This window comes from Castor canadensis, chromosome 13 (genome assembly GCF_047511655.1).
Source record: "Castor canadensis chromosome 13, mCasCan1.hap1v2, whole genome shotgun sequence".
Taxonomy (NCBI): Eukaryota; Metazoa; Chordata; class Mammalia; order Rodentia; family Castoridae; genus Castor; species Castor canadensis.
This window is the reverse complement of record NC_133398.1, coordinates 34,011,946-34,033,352: the sequence shown is the minus strand read 5'-3', so window position 1 is coordinate 34,033,352 and position 21,407 is coordinate 34,011,946. Positions and strand designations below refer to the sequence as shown.

The window sequence follows — 21,407 nt, the reverse complement described above, 5'->3', positions numbered from 1 at the left end:
ATTACAGGTATGTGCTCCACACCCAACTTCTCCCTGACTCTTTATGATCAGAAAGCAACCTTCTTTCCTCCACTTTCTATTATCACAATAGTTATGCTGCTGAGAACCTTCTTAGCCAATGTCTCTGGAGGTGTCAGCGTACCTGTCTGTCCCCACCCTGATACTGCTGTCTCTGTGCCCTTAGAATCTAGCACAGGCCTCAGTGAACCTCTGACAAATGAATGAAACTCTTCAGACACCATTTTCATCTGCCACTCCCAGAGTCGGCCTGCCTTCAGATCTTCGTTCTATCAAAGGCCTGTCCTGCCTCCTTTCTGTAAGCCTATGCAGGTGCTCTGGGAGGAGGAGGGGACTTCCTGTCCCTATAGCCACCTCAGTCTGCTTGATGAGACAGCCGTGTCCAGCAGAGAGAGGGAAGTGATGTAAAGAAGGAAACCCGCACTTGTGGTGTGCTTGTGGTGGTGGTGGTGGGTCTCTCCCTGCTGGGATGGGAGGTGGGCCTCTGTACATGGAAAATGCTGACTGCCTAGACACAATGGTCACTGAACTGAGTTTCCAATTTCCATTAGCTCTTGAGTATGTTTAATTAAAACAGTAACCTGATTTTCATAGAAAGTACATTTCTCAAAAAAAAAAAAGAAAGAAAGAAAAAGAAAAGAAACAACTATGGAGCTTTAGAAAAATCATTTTACACATGCCAAGTGTTTCATAAGAAATTAATTCTGCAGGAAACACCACCAACCCACACTCATCTTGCCTGCTGTAACCAGCTCCCCCCACAAACTCCCCAGAGCCCTCCCCCACTGTCTTTTACTCAAAGATGCTCATGTTCACATCTGCACACACCAGCCCTGCAGGAGGCTCTGCAAAGCCCAGAATCAGGGTCAGGAGCAGCAGGCTTGCCCAGTGTGACTGTTGGAGATCGGTTTTGTTTGTTTGTTTCTCAAATTTGTTATGAATCCCAATTTGTAGTTCTGAGTGTACATGGTGCTTTCTGGTCAAGTAAAAACAGACTCTAGAAGGACTAGGAAAATTGCATTTGGGGAACAGGAAGGAAACTTGCACATGATTTTTACCTTTAAAAAAAATTAATAATAAGCCAAGGAGCACAGTCCAAACGTAAAATGACAAAAATGCACTGAGGCAATGAGCAACCTCAGGGGCGTTACAGGACCTGAGGTCTATTTATGCCCTTGACCCTTGACTCCCCCTTCAGCTGCACATCTCCAGTGACAAGGACCTCATTCCCTGCCCAGGCAGCACCTCCCACAGTTGGACAGAGCCACTTCTGGGAAGTTTTTCCTCATGCTGTGTTGAAATCAGTCACCTTCCTCATTAGCAGGGCATACAGACCAGCCTAGGCAATGACCTAAAGTGGGGTTCTCCCTCACAGAAGAAGGTTCAGTTTATTTAGCTGAAAAATTTAAAATATATACCTACAATCCTTATTGTCAAATTCAAGATTGTCATGAAAATGTGGATGGTCATTTAGAATGTATTAAGTGCATTATTCTATGCTGAGTTCAATGATAGAAGTATAATTTATTAATTCCTAATTAATTTAATTTGTCAATTTTTTAGTTAAGATGAGCAGCTAACTCTAAGATCTTCAGCTCAAGAAGGGATAGGTAGGCGTGGCTAGGTCTCTGCCACAGAATGCTTCTGGAAGGGATGCCAAGGAACTTGCTGGAACGTCATTCCTTTCTGCACTGTGGCTTCTGCCTTCAGATATCTGGATCGAGTGGGGGAATGACTTCTTCAGAATCTAGGGCATTCCTGCTAGTCTTTAGCCTCAGAAGGTACTGACAGGAAAGAGTCTGTACTCTGGAATTTTCCTTGATACCCAGAATTCCTAGTGAACATTGAATTGGCTCTGCGTCCTCTTACTGGGCCCGAAATGTAAAATTGTAAAATCAGCTTCTTTCTTTTCCATACGCTGTAAGAGAAATGCAGCTAAATCTTCACCACCTTCTCTTTCTAGAAGTAATCCCAAGTTGCCCTTGAACAGTTGTAGAAATCTTGCCCTCGGGAACCTGAGCAGCGAGCTGCTTTTCCTTAGAACTTGGGAATTGAAGCACTGCAATGTTTGCCTGGTTTCCTAGTTTACATCTTTGCTGGTCATCAGTTGTCTTTGGCACAATGTCTGCATGACAGGCCTCTATAAAACCAAGTAGACCACAGTCCATTGTAGCAGATGACAAGCTCGAGCACCATGAGCAAAACCAGCGACACCCACTAGGCATCTCAGATGCCACAGTAACAAAAATATCTGTGTGTCTGTCTGTTTCTTTGGTGTTACTGTGTGTTAAAGTCTAGTCATGTTCTTACAAATTCAGTTCACTATACTGAGCCAAAATTTCCAATGAATTCTAGTGAAGCTTTCTTGTCATCATGACAAAATACCTGAGAAAAGTCATTTAAGAGAAGAAGGATTTATTTTGGCTCATGGTTTCAATCCATCATGGCAGGAAGACATGGTGGAGCAAAGCAGCTGACATTGCGGCAGAGAGCATGTGCCTGTGCTAGTGGCCTTTCTCCCTTTTCCCCTTTTATTTCATCAACTTCCCAGCCTGTGGGGATGGTGCTGCATACATTTTGGGCAGGTCTTCACCTCTTACCTAATCCTCTCCGGAAATGTTCTCTTTCTTTATTCTCCTATACCACTTTATGGGAGAATTCTCTGAATTCTCTCTTCAGGTGTGTCTATTCTGTTATTCATCCCCTGTATAGAGTTCTTCAGTTCAACAATTACATATTTTTATTTCTGAGACCTTTAATTGGTTCTTTTTCATGACCTCTGTTCTTTTCTCATGACAGCTTGTTCTTGTTTCATGGCTATAACATCTTCCCTTTTATCGCTGAGAACATATATTGTATACTTGAAGTCCCAAGTGCATTGTTTTAATGCTGTTTCCTCAGGTACATATTCTGGTGTTGGTTTTGCTGTGTCTTTTCATACTGTTGCCTTTCCTCAGTTGGTGAGTCTTGCTTGTGTGTTTGCTGTTGAAATTAGAATCCCATTTTAGTTTGTTTTCTGCCTGTTTGGGCAGACCATTGGGGAGTAGCGGTGGCTACTTCTGAGGCTGGTGAGTTTCTAGAAGAGGCTAGAAGAAGGAGAATGTACCATCAGACAAGGAGCCTGTATACTTTCCAGGGTTCCCTGGTCTCCTGGGACTCTGCCTTATCTCTTTGCTTTAATAACTAACTCTTATGTTCTTGTAGAATGACGGGAGGGTGGAGAGTAGGAGATGAGGGGAGCTGTCAGGGCTGTGTGGCTGTCCTGCTGCAGAATTTCAGCCTATCTCCCTGCCAGAGGCCCTGGGCCACCCCCAATCCTGCCTCCTCCAACACTTGGCAGCTTGGTTTCTCTCCGTGGCGGAGGCCTCTGTTGTCAGCTTCCCATCTGTTTCCCTTTGGTATTGCTAACTATTTCAGGTCCAAAGTGACTCCTTCTTATTTTTAAGCACAGATATTTTAGAACTATCCATTCTGTCATTCCTATGGGTTTGACATAAGAAAAGGACATCCCAGTCTTAGGTGGCTGGCACATTATGATCCTTGTCAGTGTCACAGCCTTTTGCGTGGCCATGCTACTGCTGGCTTGTCTCTTGCAGGTACATTTGTGATTCCCCATCTGGAGGGGGCCCGTCCTGTTGTCACCTGCAGGGCAGTGTCTCTTACAGCTGACCACTCCTAACTGTTGCCCCTGTCAGTCCTGCCCTCAGCTTAGAGCCCACAGTTGGCAAACTGAACTGTGAGTCCCTCCAGAGGTGGACATGTAACCTGCTCCAGTGCACCCTGCCTATTTTGTCCTCTAGGGGTCACTGTGGTCAGCTTTGGATCTTTAGATCTTTCCAGCAGTGAGTCAGTCATCATCCCCCATATCTCTAAAAGTAATGGGGACACATGTGAAGCTCTTGAAGCCCCTCGTCTAATTCAGACTTGTTTGTTGCTGTGAGAGAACAACCTGAAAGGACAAGTTTACTGGGGCTCACAGTTTCAGAGGTTTTAGTCCATGGTGGTTCGCTCCATTGTTTTTGGGCCTGTGGTGAGTCAGTACAGGCATGACAGAGTAAAGTCTCTTACCTCTTGGTAGTCAGAAAGCAGAGAAGGAGCACACCTGAGCTGGCTGGCTTTCTTCGTCCATCTTGGGTCCCTCTAGGCCCCCAGCTGATTGGATGCTGCTGCCTGCATTCAGAGCGGGTCCCACCTGCTTAACTAATCCTCTCTGGAGACGCCCTCACAGACACAGCCAGAAGTGTGCTTTGCTAATCTCCTTGCCATCTCTCAATCCAGTCAAGTTGATGACCAAGATTCACCATCACATTCCTTCCCTGTCATGGAGAGATGGGAAGGCCGTTACCCCAGGACACTGACAAGCCTCTGAGAGAATTCTGCAGTCTCCTTGCTTCATCTCCAACTGCTCTGGCTTACTGTGGAGGTAGAGGATGAGCTAATAGTTGAGAGAGGTTTCACAAGCTTTTAATATGATGTACCCAGTTGACTGACACCTACCATTACATGCTCAGCTTGGGAACACCAGCCAAACCCCAGGCAGAAAGAGTCCCATTTTTTTATATCCTATTGCTTAAGTGTCCATAATTCTGTATTTTCTTCTGAATGTACATACTGAGCTATATGCTAATTGGTCCTTGTGTTTGTTTTTCAGGGAGCTAGAGGGCCTAATGGCTCCGTTGGTGAGAAGGTAAGTTAAAGCTGTTCTTTCCTCCTCCTCCCCTTTCCTTGAATTTGCCATCACTGGACCATAGGTTGGAATAATGAACACATAAATGTCACAGATCAGAGAGGTGCATGTCTCAGGGGAATTGCAAGGAGAAGGCAGGACAGCTGGGGATGGCAGGGAGCAATGTACCCTTCCCTAAGGGCATTCAGATGAGGGCATCAGTTTATCTCCAAGTGCAATGTCAATTAGCAAGACAGCTATTTCTGTGCAATCAAGCAGCGCTGATCAGAGAATTCCTCCCCCTCATTAAGAGTGATTTTCTGACTTAGGTGTGCAGGTTGCTCCTTCCATGAGTGAATCAGGACTGGTAATCAGTCTGTCATCGTTCTCACAGGGTGACCCTGGCAGCAGAGGCTTACCAGGCCCCCCAGGGAAAAATGGACAAGCTGGTACTCCTGGAGTCATGGGGCCTCCTGGACCTCCTGGACCCCCTGGACCTCCAGGCCCTGGATGTCCAACAGAACTTGGATATAAGGTACTTTCCCCCTTTTCTGTAATTGAAGAACACTGGAAAGACCAGCTCACTGCATGCTGGGCCAAGGCTGTTCCCTTGGAGTCCCCAGGACCTAACACCACACCTGGCCCAAGTAGGTGCTTAACAAGCAGACCTGAAATTCTTCTTCTTCTTCCTCCCCTAGGATATAGAGGGCTCAGGGAGTACCAGGCTGTTGAGCGAGCCCAGAATCTCCGGGCCAACTGCTTCAAGTGTAGGTTGACTTTTAAGACCTTCGTGGGGATTGTCCTATGGTTACACTAGAATGAGGTGACTGTGTGGCCCTCCTGGCTCTGAGCTTTCGATAATTCTCACTCTCTAATGCCTTCAGCCCTGCTGTGCAATGGGGACTGCAGACTATAAATTGCTCATTACGGCCTCTGAAGTGTATTGTGCACAACTGGGAAGTCTCTCTCCTTCTCCTCTCCCTCTCCCTCTCCCTCTCCCTCTCTCTTTCCCTCTCTGCTGCCCCATTCAACATTCGCACTTAGCCCCATTTCAAAACTGGGTGCTCCTGACAGTTGCCCCACCCTGCAGCATCCATTCCCAGGAAGTGCTATCCGTGTCTGCTGTGGTGCGTGCTCTTATGAGGACTGTCCCCCTCGCCCCCAGATCTCTTGATCTTTGTCACATGGGACCCAAAGCTGAGCACCCAGGAGGGAGTGATGCAGCCCCTGCTGTGACTGAACGCAGAGCCCAGGTGCAGGGGCCTCTGAGGCTGGGGTTAAAGGACACTTGGTGAAAAGAGCTCTCAGACTTCTTTTCTTCTGACTCGGGAAGAGAATTTGTTCCTGTTGCCTGGAACAAAATCATTGGAAGGAGTTAGGGGCAGATGGCAAGATGCCTTTAAAGACAGGCAGAGAAAAATGAACAGAAGACCAAAGGATGTCTACTTATCTGCTTGCTTGTTTTGCCAGGGCCTCAAAGGAGAAAAAGGAGACCGGGGACCCAAGGTAAGGCCTCAGATCTGAGGCAGCAGGTGGGAGGACTTCCTATTCTGGTTCTAGAAGCATTATCCAAGGTCAATGAATTTTGTTTTCTTACTACTATAACCAGGGCGAGAGGGGAATGGATGGAATCAGCACTGTGGGGCCCCCTGGGCCCAGAGGGCCACCTGGGCGCATTGAGGTCTTATCCAGTGTGAGTATCATCCAGGTTGGAGTGAGGCTGTGTGTTTTTGCCTTACTAAAGGGGTGAGGAGGTCGCCCACCACTTCAGGGATTCGGAGCTGGGCTCTGCTGATGCAGAACTATGCAGCCAGCATCTGGTGTTGGAGCCTCCACCTGCCTGCGTTCCTCATCTGTCTGTTCCTGATCTGATGCCACTGTTCTCCCACACAGTGCCTCCAGAACCTTCACTTCTGGCTGGCAGCATTGGGGGTCAACACCAAAAGCAGCCTAGGGAGTATGAGAGCTGTTGGGGTCTTGAAGGAACCTTGAATAATCAGTGCCCGTGCTCTCCAGCCAAGTTGTGAACAAGTTGAGAAATAAGACCAAAGATGAATGAAGAGGTCAGCCCAAGACCTCTTCACCTTTACTGTGGATGGAGGTTGTGTTAAAGGCCTTCCCTCACTGTTCCTGCTAACTAACTCTAGAGTTACACAGACTTGCTCACCAGCTATTGGGTGTGCTTCCTAGAGATAGGCAGATCGAAGCATGCCCACATATGCTTCCAACACTGCCATCAAGAGGGTCCCTCCACCTTCCCCATTGGGCAGAAAGGGGCTAAGAGCAGCTGAGGATTACACTTAGCAAGCCCCTTTCATGCAGGGAAACATCTCTGGATGGCTCTTTTGGACAACTGTTCGGCAGTCTGTTAAAATTTAAAATACCCACTCTCCAAAATTCCACATGGAGAGATCTCCACCCAGGTGTGGGGGGAGCATCCCCTTCTCCCCTGACCCCCATAGCCAGGAAAGGCAGGAACTTGATTTGGACATCGTCACTCAAATCCCCATCGTGCAGCAATGACCTGTCTTCTCTATTGGGCACCTTTTCTTCTCTGTGGCCCCACTGCCTGGCACATGAGCAGGTTGCATGAAACCTGGGGTGTCCTTGAATTCTCTATGTCTATCATCAACTCTCTGGCATGAGTACTTGTGGGCACAGACTCTGTATCAGGCCCCAGGCCAGACCCTGTGGGTATAAAGATTAAGGAAGACACAGGGATAGGAAGTCCCCTGTGCAGTCAGGAGGACTGCTGTGACAGAGTTGAAACCCACAGGCAAAGGAAGGGGAAACAAGGGAGGGAAAACAGCTTGAGATGTGAGAAATCAAGGAAGACTTTCTAGAGGAAGTATCTTTGAGCAGGGCCAGGAAAGCAGAGAAGTGGCAGCAACACCCTGAAGTCAAGAAAGAGGATAAGACGTGGGCGTGCCCAGCACAGAACGCTTACTGGGAGTGGGTCTTGGACATGGGGTGGGTGGAACAACATGGAAATCTGAAAGAAACTGGAATGCAGACTGGGATCAGGTCGCAGTCTGCTGAATATTAGGTCATCACACTGAAGAAAAATCATGGCGCTTCTGATAAATAACCTCTAGCTGGTAGACAAGAGAAAGACCCAAAGTCCCAAGTAACTGGGAAAAGGATGACTAGAGTTAAAAGAAAAAAAAAAGAGTCTGATTTAAAAACAACCAGTATGGCAAGGGTGTGGGGGAATAGGTAACCTCGTCTGCTTCTGGTACAGTGTGAAGTGGGCAGCCCCTTTGCACAGCTCCTTGGCAGTCTGTCCAAACTAAAAATAGACACACTCCAAAATCCCACATGGAAAGATCGCTCCACAATATGGTGGAGTGAAAGAAGCAAACTAAAGAATAAAACATACAGCCTATGCCATTTATGTAAAATAATCACAGGAACACACACTGTATGCTTTCTGTGGGTGCATATACATATATATATGTGCATATACACACATGCATACATGTGTTTATAATTTTAGAAGAGAAAAAGCATTTGTACATTGTGTCATTTTAAAGTTAATTAAAAGAGGAAAGTGCCAAGACAGCTCAGGGCTGTTTGATGGGAGTGAGCAGGATGGGTGCATTTGGCAGTGATTTGGGGGTGTGACCCACGTGTGCCGTGCTGGGTGAGTTCAGTTAAAGCCTCATTGCCATCCTTTGTCCTCATTGTCTGATTTCTCTCTTTTCAGTCTTTGATCAATATCACCCATGGATCCAAGAACTTCTCGGACATTCCTGAGCTCATGGGGCCTCCGGTTCGTAGCCGTAGCTGTGGTAGAGTGAGGGTCCTCCTCACAGGCCCTTGTTGAAGCAATGCTGGGTTGGTGTGGGATTCCGTTAGCTCCTGAACCATGGAACCAGAGCATATCAAAGTAGAAAGTTGCTATCATAATAATTTGATCATGCAGGGAGTGGTGGCCGGTGTAGCAGAAGCTTCCAGTCCTATGCATCAGAAATTTGTGTAATGGAAACAGAAACAAATTAATTGCTATCTGTGCAACACTGCGGGCCTACTTTTCTCTGCATTGTCTCATTTCACAGAACTGGAGGAGTCCAGAGGGAGCTGTCAATGTGCTAATAGGGACACTGGAGCATAAGGAGGGACTGTGACTTGCTCCAGTCTTCCTAGCTCCACTTTAGAGATGAGGAAATTAACACACAAGTCCATAGAATTGGCCCATGGCAACACAGGCCCTCAGAGGAATAGAGCATCCTCCTCTTTCTGTGCCATGAAACTTCGTTGTATGTTCTAGGAGGAGCCAGGGAAAGGAGCACTTTGGCCTTAGAGCCTTGGGGTCCCAGCCCTATATCCACCACACAGCACTGCAAGCCCCTGGTTCTCTTCTCTGCTAGCACCTTGCCAGGCTTTGGGACAGCTTCTAGGAGGTGAAGGATGTGAAACTGCTTGGCACACTGTGGTACTCTGCAAGTCACTGTAGAACCAGAGGTTTATACCCCCACAGCTGTGCAATGTGGATGTGTGCGGGGAGCCACCCTCCCCTGCAGAGTCCAGTGAAGTTGGCCTGAATCCACAGCCATCATGTCCTGGGGAAAATCCAGGACCTGCTCCAAGGTTTCCGCTGATATTTGGGAGGTCTTTCTGTCACCAGGGATCTCCTTCTGCAAAGCAGCATCTGTCTGTGAGGTTGTCTTGCTGTCTCTTCTGAATTGTATGCAACAGACTCCCTTTCCCTGCTTTCTACTAGAGTGAACAATCTGAAAGACTCCAGTAGTCAAACCTAAGGCAAACCACCTAACAGATGAAAACTCATTCACCAGGGTCTTTGTGTTTCCCAAACTACTGGGATCTCAACTCAGGGCTTTGCACCTGCTAGGTCACACCTCCAGCCCTTCTTTTCACTTTTGTTATTTTTCAAATAGGATCTTGCATTTATGCCCGGGCTGGCCTGGACCACAGTTCTTTTATCTGTGCTTCCCTTGTAGCTGGGATGACAGACACACACCACCACACTCATCTTTTTATTGATTGAGATGGGGGTCTCACGAACTTTCAGCTTGGGCTGGCCTCCAACCATAATTCTTCTGATCTTCACCTCAAGTAGCTAGGATTACAGCTACTTCAAATACCTTTAATAGCAGCAGAAATCTGAGTTTGACAGAAAGAGGGGCCCTGGCCCCCAGTGTAGTAAAGTCCAAACTTCCCACATGCCGACTCCTTTATGGTGACTTGTTCTAGCTGGATGTAGTGGTACACATCTGTACTCCCAGTGGGGAGTCCAAGGCAGGAGGATTTCAAGTACAAGGTCATCCTGGACTCCGAAGCAAGATTCTGTTTCAAAACACAGAACAAAACCCAGGCTGGTCCTTTAAAATTCTCACTCCTACCAAGAGAAAAGAGCTAAGTCCCAACACCATGCACCTACTTCTTCCCCTAATCCCCAGCTTAGCCCTGAGCCCACTCCTCAGAGTTTACTTATCCAAGGATTTCAAACACCGAGTGACTTCATGGAGGAAGAAGCTGTGGTGAAGTTCAGAGTTTAGGCTTAGGGGAGCAGGTGGGGATCTGGGTGCAGGTTTTGCCTCTATTATTAACTAGCCATGTGACTCTGTGAGGTCCCTTCCCTCCTGGGGCCTTGGCATCCTCCTCTGCAAAACGAAGCCATGAGTCCCATGGTGTGGAAGCAGATGTGGGCCTTTGGCAGGTGCTGGTGAGGAGTGGCCTCTGAGACTCAGAGTTCCCACTGACTGGAAATGCTTTTTTTCATGTTGCAGGGGCCGGATGGTTTGCCTGGGCTGCCAGGATTTCCAGTAAGTACCACAGTAGCCATCTTCCATCTGTGCCCTGGGGCTGTGCTCTCTCTGTGCGTCCTCCTAGAATGACGCTTTGCTCTACCTCTGCATAACCAAGCTCTAGCACTGTCTTGCTCATTCAGTTTTCTTTCTGCATATTCCCACCTGGAAGTGTCCCCTTCTTTGAGTCTCATGGGATTTTTTTTCACCACTCTAGTAATTGTTTTCTGCCTTTAATAACAAATACTTCTCTCTTTCTCTAAAAAGTATCTCTCTCTCAGTAACAAGTATCTCTCTATCTCTCTTTCTCATTAGCAAGCATCTCTCTCTGTCTCTCTGTCTCTCCATTGGTCTGTGAGCAGCTTGTGGAGGGTTAAGCCTTACTAATGTCACTGTACCAACCAAAGCCTGAGCCATCTTGCAATGAGTGACAGTGGATGAGTCAAGCACTTCAAGTAGATGAAGTCTAGGATTGAAGGTGTGGCTCAAGTGGTAGAGCGCCTGCTTTGTGAGCATGATGTCCTGATTTCATATTTCAGAACCACCAAAAAGAAAAAAATGACCCAAGTAGATGAAGTCTAAATAGGTAAAGTCCCTAAAGAGAGCATTGTGTCAACAGTAAAGTAGGAGAGGAGGAGAGCTTTGTAATTGTTAGTGGTCTCTGTGGCCTTGTGAGGCTTTCACCACAGAAGGTGAGGATGTTTCTGTATAGAATGTGACTGGTTTTGTCTGAAAGTTTGTGCTTGTACTGAAGCCCAAGGCCTAGAGCCAGGGTGGCACTTGCACCACTTCCCTAAGGCACTGCAAGGCTCAAAGGCCTAATGCCAGCAGGGGATGTGCACTTCCTCCAGGACAAATGAAGGGAATTTGTGCAGTTGATAGCTGAACCATAAGTGAGCACTTTCTAGTTTGTTTTTCCTTTTGGGGGCTTTTTACATTTTCTAAAGGAGCATAAACTCCGATGCTAAAAATACATGTCAACAAGATATTAAAAAATAGAAGAGTGCTGGCCACGAGACAACCTCTTGGTTAGCAGCAGAGGCTGGACCTTTGAGCTGCAATCCCAGCTTGGCTGCTCCAAGACCCAGAGCACATTCCAGAATGCATCCTCCTCCAAGAGTGGTCCTGTGCGTGTGTGCGCCCCCTAGAGGACAAGACAGGGTCTTGGGAGGTTAAAGAGCAGTAAGGAGCTGAAATGCTTTTTGGTGGTGGATGTGGTGGCTGGGTGAGTCATTGTCACAGACATTCAGTGTCTGCTGGAGTTAAGAAGAGGTGGTTTCTGCTGGGTGTGTGGAATTGGGCTCTGCAGAGGGTGATGGGAGTCCCTGCAAGGGTGACATGAGCTTTGGTACAGAGGCAAGGAGGGTGCAGGGAGGACAAGGCAAGGGAGTCGACTCTACTGGCATGGAAGATGAGGTACAAGCCCTAGCTGGGATGGGTTTGGGTGTCAGGCTATGATGCTGGATCCTTCTCATATAGGATGGCGAGCCAGAGAAAGGGTGGAAGTCATGGAAGGTGAATTTCAGGGGAAGCAGGCTGTAGGAATGGCTTAGGGAAGTCGCTGGTGAGCCCATGCAGTAGGACCAGCTAGCAGGCAATTTCAGTAGCACCCATCCTGCTGGAGAAACCAAGGTTCAAAGGGGTGTGAGGCCTCCAGGCTTCCACACACTCAGTGCTGCCTTCTTACCGTCACACCCCAGTTTCTGGACCTCTTAAATTTAAGGAGATTGTGTGACTACTCGTGGCCTGTGGCCTGTGGAATCACATGCCTTATTGTTTGTTTAATTTTGTTTTTCCTGATTGCTTAAAGCACTTGAAATGTAACAAACACTACAATGCTCTCTGACGATTCCTTCCAGGGCCCTAGAGGACCAAAAGGTGACACTGGTGTTCCTGGATTTCCAGGACTAAAAGGAGAACAGGTAAGAGGGGCCCAGAGATCTGGCTGGAATTATGCTCTTGAATTAGCTAACCGTTTGCAGTTGGCTGAACATAGCTGTTAACCTTTTCTTCTTTGAGATGCCATTCATATGCCAGAAAGCTAATTCCTTTAAATTATATAACTCAGTGATATTTAGCAGATTCACAGGGTATCTAATTCTAGAACTTTTTCATCATGTCCGAAAGAAACCCTGTGCCTATTTGCAGCCACTCTCCAGTTAACTTTTGTGATCTCAAGGTTCCTCTATGGCCAAGGTGAAACTGATTTCACCATAATTGGGAAAGCGAATGCAGCTCAATACCCTTGTGTGCTGTTCTCACATGTGCTGGTCGTGTCTCATCACCTGCTGGGCATCCTTGTTGGAATGTACACTCCCTGGGGACATCCTTTTCTATAGCCCTGGTATTAGCAAGGGCCTGGTATACAAATGAGACCCAAGCACTTGCTGGATGAAAGAGCTATAACTAACGAATAAAGCAAATGCCAACATTTAGCAAGTATAAGTTGGGGCATTCTGTAGCTGGATGAGTCTTGAGCCCAAATCTTTGGAATAAATACTTAGCATGCAGAACACTTCCTGAGAACTCCCAGGGTGCAGAGCTGGCATTTGTACCTTCCATATTGGCCTCTTTGAAATAATTTCCCAGTTGGTTTTTGTAGATGAGAGGGAAAGTGACATCCAGAAACAGATCGTAAAGACTGGATTGGATTTATTCACTCATCCATTCACTATGTCCTTGTCCTCAGCCACTGATCCCCTAAGGGACGTGGCAGTTTTCTGTACTGAGCCTTAGGAGCATGGAAATAAGACACAAGGTACAGATGAGTAAAGAGATGGCAGAGAGCATGACCCCGCTGCACAGAGGCTGCAAGAGTGGAGGGAGCCTGTGGTGGGGGTCAGGAGGGGGATTCTCCCCCTCCCTCCCCAGTGTTGCCACACTGCTCCTGAGGAGAAGAAAGGCTCTGGTGTCTGATGGTCAGCTCTCAGGGGCAGAGGCCTTAGTGTATGGGGCAGAGGTTTGGAACACTGGGAGCAGAGTCATGGGATGCTTTCACTGCCACAGACCTGCAGAGAAGAGATGGGACCAAGTCGGCTGTGGCTTAGGAGGAGGCCTGGTCAATCAAGCAAGGGCAGTTTCAATGCTGCTTCCCATGTGGCTAGGTTAGATGGATCTAAAGAGGCCGACATGCCGCCCCTGCTCCTAACCCCCTGCCACTTTGAATGACTGGGACAGGTGCTGAGCACTCTGCTCCAGCCATTACACCAAACGCACTTCCTCTGCCTCTAACGCTTCTGTGCTTGCTTCTCCTTGCTGCTGGCCTGTCAGGACTGCCTTTCCTCACCAGCGGAGTGGTAAGATCCAGATATCAGTTGTGGGCTTCTGGGGATGGAGAGAGGAGATTGCTCTGCTTGCTTGGTACCCCTGCGTGGAGGCTTCAGTGTGGGCCTGTGTGCTACTGGGGACTGGCACTGAGGCCTCAGAGGGTATAGAGGGTTTCTCCACCTGGCATTATTCTTGACTTGTATGTCTAATTGGGTTTAATCCGGAGCCTCCTGGGAGAGTAGATAGCTCTGTTGAGGACAGAATGGGGGAAGGGATTTTTGCATCCTTAACCCTGGTCTCCCATCACCTCTTTCCCAACATCCATGATAGCTCCGCATGACCAAGTAAGTGTTTAGAGGCAAAGTTGCACGCAGAGATACGAGGCTCCTCTGTTGAGAGAGTCTCTAGTGTTTATACCTTCATTTCTTTCCTAGTTTCAGGTATATTAACAAGAATAAGGCTTCTTGGTGGGGACAGATCTCAAGTCAAGGTGTTAGAAAAGCAAGCCATCATATACATTAGGAAACATAGGTTCCTGGAGGGACTGATGTGGCAGGAGGTAGACAGGACCATGCTGGGGCTGGATGCTGAGATGCAGTTCTGTCCTTAGTGGGAGCCCTGGAGGGTGTAGAAGACCACACCTGTGCTCTAGAACAGTAACTAAGGGAAGAACTCTGGAAACGGTCCATCTTGCAGGTGGCTATTGTAATACTCTGGCAAAAAGTCATGTTGGAGCAGTGGGGTGGGAGAGGTGCCAGGAAGACAGGATGAAGGTGAGAAATCATGGCGGCAGGAGTGAGAGGTCTTAGTAATGCTCCAAACAAGGTGGCAAGAGGAAGCCTGACTTCATTAAAATGTTCTCTGTATTGCAGGGTGAGAAGGGAGAGCCTGGCACCATCTTGACAGGGGACATTCCTCTGGAAATGGTGAAGGGAAAAAAGGTAATTATATCACCAGGCCCTGAAAGCTTCCCATCTTTGCTTCAATCAGCAGTCTTCTGAATAATAAGTATGTATCTCCCCATTTTAGGGTGAACCTGGAGTGCATGGAGCCCCAGGACCAATGGTAAGCCAAAGCATCTCTCCATGGGTCTGGGCTGGGGTTTGGAGCATTTATCTTACTCAGTTATGCTGTCTGGGTTGTGAAAATACAAAGGACATGGCAAAATGTGTGTTAGGGTAGGCAAACTGCAGTTAACATAAAAAGCTCAGTGGTTAGCTAGGTGTAGTGGCAAGTGCCTATAATCCTAGCACTTGGAGGCCAAGGCAGGAGGATCACAAGTTCGAGGCCAGTCTGGGATACACAGCAAGATTCTGTCTTGAAAAAAAACAAATAAACAAACAAACAAGAAAAACCTCAGAGGTTGAACACAGTAGCAGCTCATTTCTTACTTGTGCAAAGGTCATTGTGGTTGTTCCCTATTGGGCCTTTCCCCTCCAGGCGGTGACTCAGAGATCTAGGACGCCTTCATGCTATGACTCTGCTGCTTTGTGGATTCAAGTCACACCAGCATCTAGCTGCTGGGAGGCTGAGACTGGGGAGGGAAAAGACTGTGAAGAAAATGAACATCACTTCTAGCACATTCCACTGGCCAGAACTCAGATTCCTGGGGCCTCAGACACGCAGTGTAGCTATGTGTTCAGGAACGAGGGGAATCAGCAGTTGCCAGCTGAAGATTCCCGATTGCCAGGAACCCTTTAAATCCCCCTGGGCTTTTAGGCTTCAAGTCTTGGATCTGCTGTGGGGCTTTGAGCCTGCCCTCCTCTCTCAGGGTTTTTGTTTGCCCACATGTATGGGAAGGGATGGGATTAGTACTAGGTGATATTATGGCCTCTCTGTGCTTGCTGTTCTAGGAGTCCTATAAACACAAATTTGGGCTTCTGAACAATTTTGCTAAGCATTGTTTCTCTCAGTAATGAGCCCTCAATTTCCCTGTCTTAATTCTCTCCCCAAAATGAAGAAAGTGCGGGTGTAGAACACCACTGTGGGTCAGATACTGTGCAAGCCTTCACCTGGACGGTCTCATTTCACCCTCCCAACCCTCAGCTGTGAACATCACACCCCTGTTGATAGACAAGGCGACTGAGGCTCGCAGAGGTTAAGGAAACTGCCCACTGTCACATCGTTTGCAAGGGACAGATGGGGATTGAGGTCAGCTTGACACACCCTATGTCCAGACTCTTTCCCTGCACCCCAAAGCCTTCCAAGGAAAAAGCTGCCCTTGATTTTCTTGAAACACTGTGGGCTACAGAATTATACATGGGGTTTGTTTGGTTGAAGCCAGCCCTCAGGCCTTGAGAGAGAAGATGACATGTTATATAGCAGACATGTGTCCTTGGCCTATAATCTTGAAGGTGCATCTCTCAGAAGACCTTCTAAGACCTTTGGTCCCTGAAGTCAGATGGAACGGACACACTACAGTGAGGTAGCTGAGAGTTAAGACAGACTGCAAGAGTCTTGTTCCCAACTAGTTAAGCACTCATAACCTCCAATACCGTGGGAAATACTAACAGCAGTGGGGCCAGCAGGTGGCTGCAGATGGCCATGGCAGTTGTCCCACTGAAGGCCAGCTTGCACACAGCTTGTCAGACACAGTCAGTGGGGGCACCATTTAATTTGCATGAAGATGCCATATGGCCAACTGTGGCCCTAGTGACTAACATAGCTACCAACTCCTTTGCAAATGCATCGGGGTCTTGTTACTCAAAGTGTGGTCTGTGGACCATCATCACTCACATCTCCTGGGAGCTTGTTAGAAATGCAGAGCTGTCTAGACCCCAGCTCAGACACAGCAGATCTACACTTTACTAGGGTCGGGTGGTTCCTGTACATGTGGACGTTGTTAATGTCTAGTGTTGCACTAGAACCTACAAACCAAGTGGCCCATGCCCTGTTTACTCCTTTTGTCTTTGCTTTTCCTTTCCTAAGAGTAATAGGGACTTGAACTTTATGTACAGACCCTGTTTCAATGCAGTCCTTATCTGCCATCTCTCAGGCATGGCTAGCCATGTTAATGGTGGCAGGACAAAGGGACTGGGAAGGCCCCAGGCTTATACCTGGCAATCCTGTGGGAGCCAGGGCAGACCCAGCTATAGGAGTGGGAAGCCACAGAGCGGAGATAGTGTGTGTTCTGGAAAAGAAGCACGTCATTGGCGGCTTTGTAGACGAAGTAGTCTGCATCTCAGATACCAAAAGCACGATGATTCCCAAAGGAGCTTGGGCAGTGGCTCAACAAACCTATGGACCCAGAAAGCAAGTGCTGAATAGGGCCCAGGGGTCAGGGACTCAGCCGGCGGACTGGGGTGCTAGGCCAAGACTGGTCCTTAGGACAGGTGGGAGCAGGAATCGAGTCCTGGAGCAGGTTTTAGGCAGGCTGGGATGATGGGGGAGGCAGAGCTGCATTATTCAGAATGGGGGATGTGGGAGATCTTGGGACATATGACACAGGGCAAAAGTCCACATTCGAAACCAGCAGCACATAGCTACCTGGGAGCTGAGGCCCTGAGTTGTTGGCCTCTGGCTCCTTTGTTCTCCCTGAGTTGGGTCCAGGGTCTGGGACCGGGGAGCCTGCGGGAAAGTGGGGTGTGCTGAGGATTTGAGCAGGCACTTCTAGCTGAGAAAGAGAGTCAGGAGACAAGAAGCCAGACAGATGGTTACTTCATAATTTCTCCTTGCTGCACCCATCCTATCCCTGGTTCATTGTCACCACTGCCCACAAAAGCAGACTGGGTCTCCCCATCCCTCTGGACCTTGAGTTTCTGTTGTTTCCTAGTCTAGGGTTTGTTTTGCCTCTAGGGCCCCAAAGGACCACCAGGACACAAAGGAGAATTCGGCCTTCCAGGACGACCTGTAGGTATTGGTGCTCCTCAGATGGGAGGTGGGGGGCATGTGGCAAGGTTGGCCCTATGGACAGGGAGCTTACTAAAGAGTCTCCCGTGGGTCTCAGGGTCGCCCAGGACTGAATGGCCTCAAGGGTGCCAAAGGAGATCGAGGAGTCATGATGCTGGTGAGTGCCACAACCCTCGCCCACACCCCCAGTTCTGGTGGATTCAGAACTGTTTTTCGACTTCCTTCACTGCCACTTCCAAAGGTCCTGGAACCAGCCTTGTCCCCTGGCTGGCTCTCAGAAGGGTCCCTGTCACCTAGAGCACCTCAGTGGGGCGTCATCCTCCTCCTGCAAACCCTAGAGACAGGGTGGGAAAAGGGGACTTGGGCATGCTCAAGAAATGCAGTTCCACAACCCAGGTCTTAACTCTAGTAAGTGTCCCCTTCCTGCTCCTACACAGTCTCAGGGATCACTTGTCACCAGGAGCTCTGTCAGCACCTGCAAGTGAACATTAAAGGCAGAGAGGTCACATTGGAAGGGCCACAGATGGCAATGCTGTCAGTGTCTGCAGGGCCCAGGCTCTAGGAGGAGAAAACCAGTGTTATATTAAGCACCCGCTGTGTACCAGACACTGTGCAAAGTGCTCGTCAGGACAGTCACTATCCCATGAGACTCTGTGGGGTCCTTGTTTGACACAGGGAAAACTGGGGCCTGTAGGAAGTAAGGCTCCCATTGAAGGCCACCCGCTCCTAAGACCAAATCAAGAGCCAACATGTGTTCATCCTTTCCTGCTTCTTGTGCATCACACTGTCTGCACTTTGCACATCCAGAAATCCAGAAATGCAACTAGCCTAAAGCATTAGGTCTGACTCACACTCCTGCAGCCCACTGGAGCCACTGGTTCAATGGATGTCTTCATTTAGAGTGGCCAATGCAGCTGTCCTTGTGCCTGTGCATCAGAGCCTCAGCTCTCCCACTGCAAGGGAGGAAAAAAACATTGCATGGTATTAAGGCCAGGCTGACCTGACTTTGAAAATGATTGCTGTCTAACATGAGTTTTGCACTTCTTTTTGCATTTCTGAGGCTGGCGCCTTCACACTAGGGATGTGCTGATAGAGAGGAGATAGGCTCTGTTTCAGCTGAGCACTGCTCTAACAGTCAGTGTCTGATCCACTTTCTATTTTAAGTTGCTGTGTGGCCTTGAGCAAGTTACTTCCCCTCTCTGGGCCTTATTATCCACATATGTCTATCAGGGACAATATTTGTTGTTCTGCTGTTTTCCCCTTGGTTTGTTGTGAGGTAACTGATGTACAGGTGTTCTGTGGACAGGACTAGCCTGCCCCAGAAAGAAGCTAGTTGGCTTCTGAGGACCCTCCCTTCTTACTGTGCACCCAGAGCCCGGGGGGAAGAGCTCTGTGGCTGTTTCTGCATTCCCAGCACCCTGAACTCAATAATACCTTTCTCTTTTTCCTTCAGGGTCCTCCTGGGCCACCTGGTCCTCCAGGTCCCCCTGGACCCCCAGGAGCTGTGGTTAATATCAAAGGCGTAAGTTGGGATGCAGATGGGGGTGGGTGACTCTCCTGGGGAATCGTGGCCTGAGCCAGAGTCTGACAGCTTTGCCTCTTGTGCTTATTTCCTACAGGCCATTTTCCCAGTACCTGTCCGGCCACACTGCAAAACACCAGTAAGTAGCAAGAAGTCCAGACTTCAAGAGCAGACTTTGTTTTGCATGGATAGCAGCGCAGAAAAAGATCATTCTTTTGTCTTGGGCCCCTCCATCCCTGCATGTCCTCTCTGATCTCTTCTGTCATCTATGTGAAGACTCTCAGGTAACCAGAAGCTTCTAGATAACAGAAGGTGCTGAGGAGCACACTGGATTGTCTAAGGGTTCACAGTGGCTTCTTTTGGTAGCATGACCATGTCAGCTTCATGCTTGCAGGAGCATAAAATTGGGCAAAATAGGCCCCTTAAAAAGTTGGATGCCAGTGGCTCACCCTATAATCCTAGCTACTCAGGAGGCAGAGATCAGGAGGATCATGGTTCAAGGGCAGTCCAGGCAAATAGTTCACGAGACCCTATCTTAAAAATACCCAACACAAAAAAATAGCTGGTGGAGTGACTCGAGTGGTAGAGCACTTGCCTACCAAGCAAAGAGGCCCTAAATTCAAACCCCAGTATCATACACACACACACACACACACACAAAACCACAGAAGATGGTGGCACATGGTGACTCACGCCTGTAATCCTAGTTACTCAGAAGTGAAGATTGGCTATCCTGGGGGTTAAAAGTTAAAAGGGAAAAATTAACAAGATCCCATCTCAATCAAAAAACCAGGCATGGTGGCATTAGCCTGTAATACCAGCAATATGGGAGGCACAGATATGAGAATTGCAGTCTGAGGCCAGCCCCAGGCAGAAACACAAGACCACACCTGAAAAACAACTAGAAGCAAAAATGAGCTGCAGACATGGCTCAAGTGGTAGAGTGCCGTCCTAAAAGCTAAAGGGCCTGAGTTCAAACACCAGTGTCACCACAAAAATATAAAAAACACAGATGAGAAAAGAAACACTGCCAATCTGTATTCTCTGTGCTTGGGCCTAAAATCTGTAACTCTTATTCTCTGCCCTTTCCTAGGGTCATGATACCACATGATCCAGAGGGGCAGGCTTTCTCTCTCCCCCATTATCACAAGGAAACAAACCGACTCACAGCACCTCTCTGGCTTGTCCAAGATCACAGGGTGTGTTGGAGCTGGAATCATAACTCAGGTGTTGTGGCCACCAGGTACCAGGTGCAGGTGCTATGATTCCAAGGAGTGGGCAATTTCCTGGTCCCCCAGCCAGTCAGTGACACTGTCTGTGGGATTTCACCCATATTGTTAAGAGAGACTTACTTCTGTGGGGAAACCAGAAAGGGTGGGCCTGTCCCATGTGCAGGTGGGGTCACAGAACTGTACGTAATCATTCTCTCATTCATTCAATAAATATTTAGCGAGCACTTACCCAGTGTCAAGTACTCTGCTGGGCCCTAGGCCACAGAGGTGAACTAGAAGGTGTGGTCCCTGCTCTCTGGCATTTGTAGATCATGATGTAGAAACATGCTTTGAAGTAGGGTGCTAATTGATGCCTGCTGGAGGTGGGTGAGGCTGGGCTCAGAGGCTCCAAAATGACGGAGTGTGACTGAATGCTTCCCCAGACAACAGTCCATAGCTCATCTTTGAGGCATCCTAGTGTGCAGACCAGGAGCTCTGGTCTGGAAGGTAGAATATCCACCTGCATAAGGTGACAAAGGGGACTGCTGGCTCCCAGTTCCACATGAGGGCCACAGCCCGAGGAGAAGCATCCAGTGCCAGTGCTGGAGAGGCCCTCCTGAGAAGCTCTGCAGCCACCTGTTTCCATGGAAGGAGAGAACACAGCCTGCCAGGCAGTCGGCTGGCCCCGGGTCCCACCGTGTGTGACTGCCGGCAGTCCCTCCCAGCTTACATGATTTCATGCTTCAAATGGACCAAGCATGTGACAGCTCTTGGCAAACTTTAGAGTGCTGTGAAATACTACTAGAATTACAAGACCTGCGTTCAGCCCCTTTGCAGTAACCATGGCCTTTGGGGTTCATGGAGTTACCGACCCCTCAAAGATGGGCTCAGAGCATTTTTGGTCTTTTTATTTCATGTTGCCTGGCTGGACACCATGGGAACTGGGACTTGGATGTTTCCTGACCAGCTTTCTAAGTGGACACTTTCAAACAGAAACACATCCTCTCATACCTAGCGTTTCACAAGCACCTTCTGATTTCAGCCTTTCCAACACCATTACAACTTACAGCTCGCCTGTGCAGGGACACAGCCTTGCTTGCAGCTTT

The 21,407-nt window shown here is 48.4% G+C and overlaps 1 protein-coding gene across 1 annotated transcript in view; it reads left to right on the top strand.

The window, feature by feature from the left end:
• Positions 1 to 21,407, top strand: part of Col15a1 (collagen type XV alpha 1 chain) — a 108,731-nt gene that overhangs the window by 68,068 nt on the left and 19,256 nt on the right. The window contains exons 16-29 of the mRNA XM_074051391.1: positions 4,670 to 4,705; positions 5,079 to 5,219; positions 5,383 to 5,451; positions 6,155 to 6,190; positions 6,294 to 6,377; positions 8,391 to 8,456; positions 10,435 to 10,470; positions 12,312 to 12,374; positions 14,592 to 14,660; positions 14,749 to 14,784; positions 17,515 to 17,568; positions 17,666 to 17,725; positions 19,022 to 19,090; positions 19,188 to 19,229. Of these exons, the coding sequence (XP_073907492.1) occupies positions 4,670 to 4,705; positions 5,079 to 5,219; positions 5,383 to 5,451; positions 6,155 to 6,190; positions 6,294 to 6,377; positions 8,391 to 8,456; positions 10,435 to 10,470; positions 12,312 to 12,374; positions 14,592 to 14,660; positions 14,749 to 14,784; positions 17,515 to 17,568; positions 17,666 to 17,725; positions 19,022 to 19,090; positions 19,188 to 19,229 (861 nt within the window). The remainder of the gene's footprint in view (positions 1 to 4,669; positions 4,706 to 5,078; positions 5,220 to 5,382; positions 5,452 to 6,154; positions 6,191 to 6,293; positions 6,378 to 8,390; positions 8,457 to 10,434; positions 10,471 to 12,311; positions 12,375 to 14,591; positions 14,661 to 14,748; positions 14,785 to 17,514; positions 17,569 to 17,665; positions 17,726 to 19,021; positions 19,091 to 19,187; positions 19,230 to 21,407) is intronic.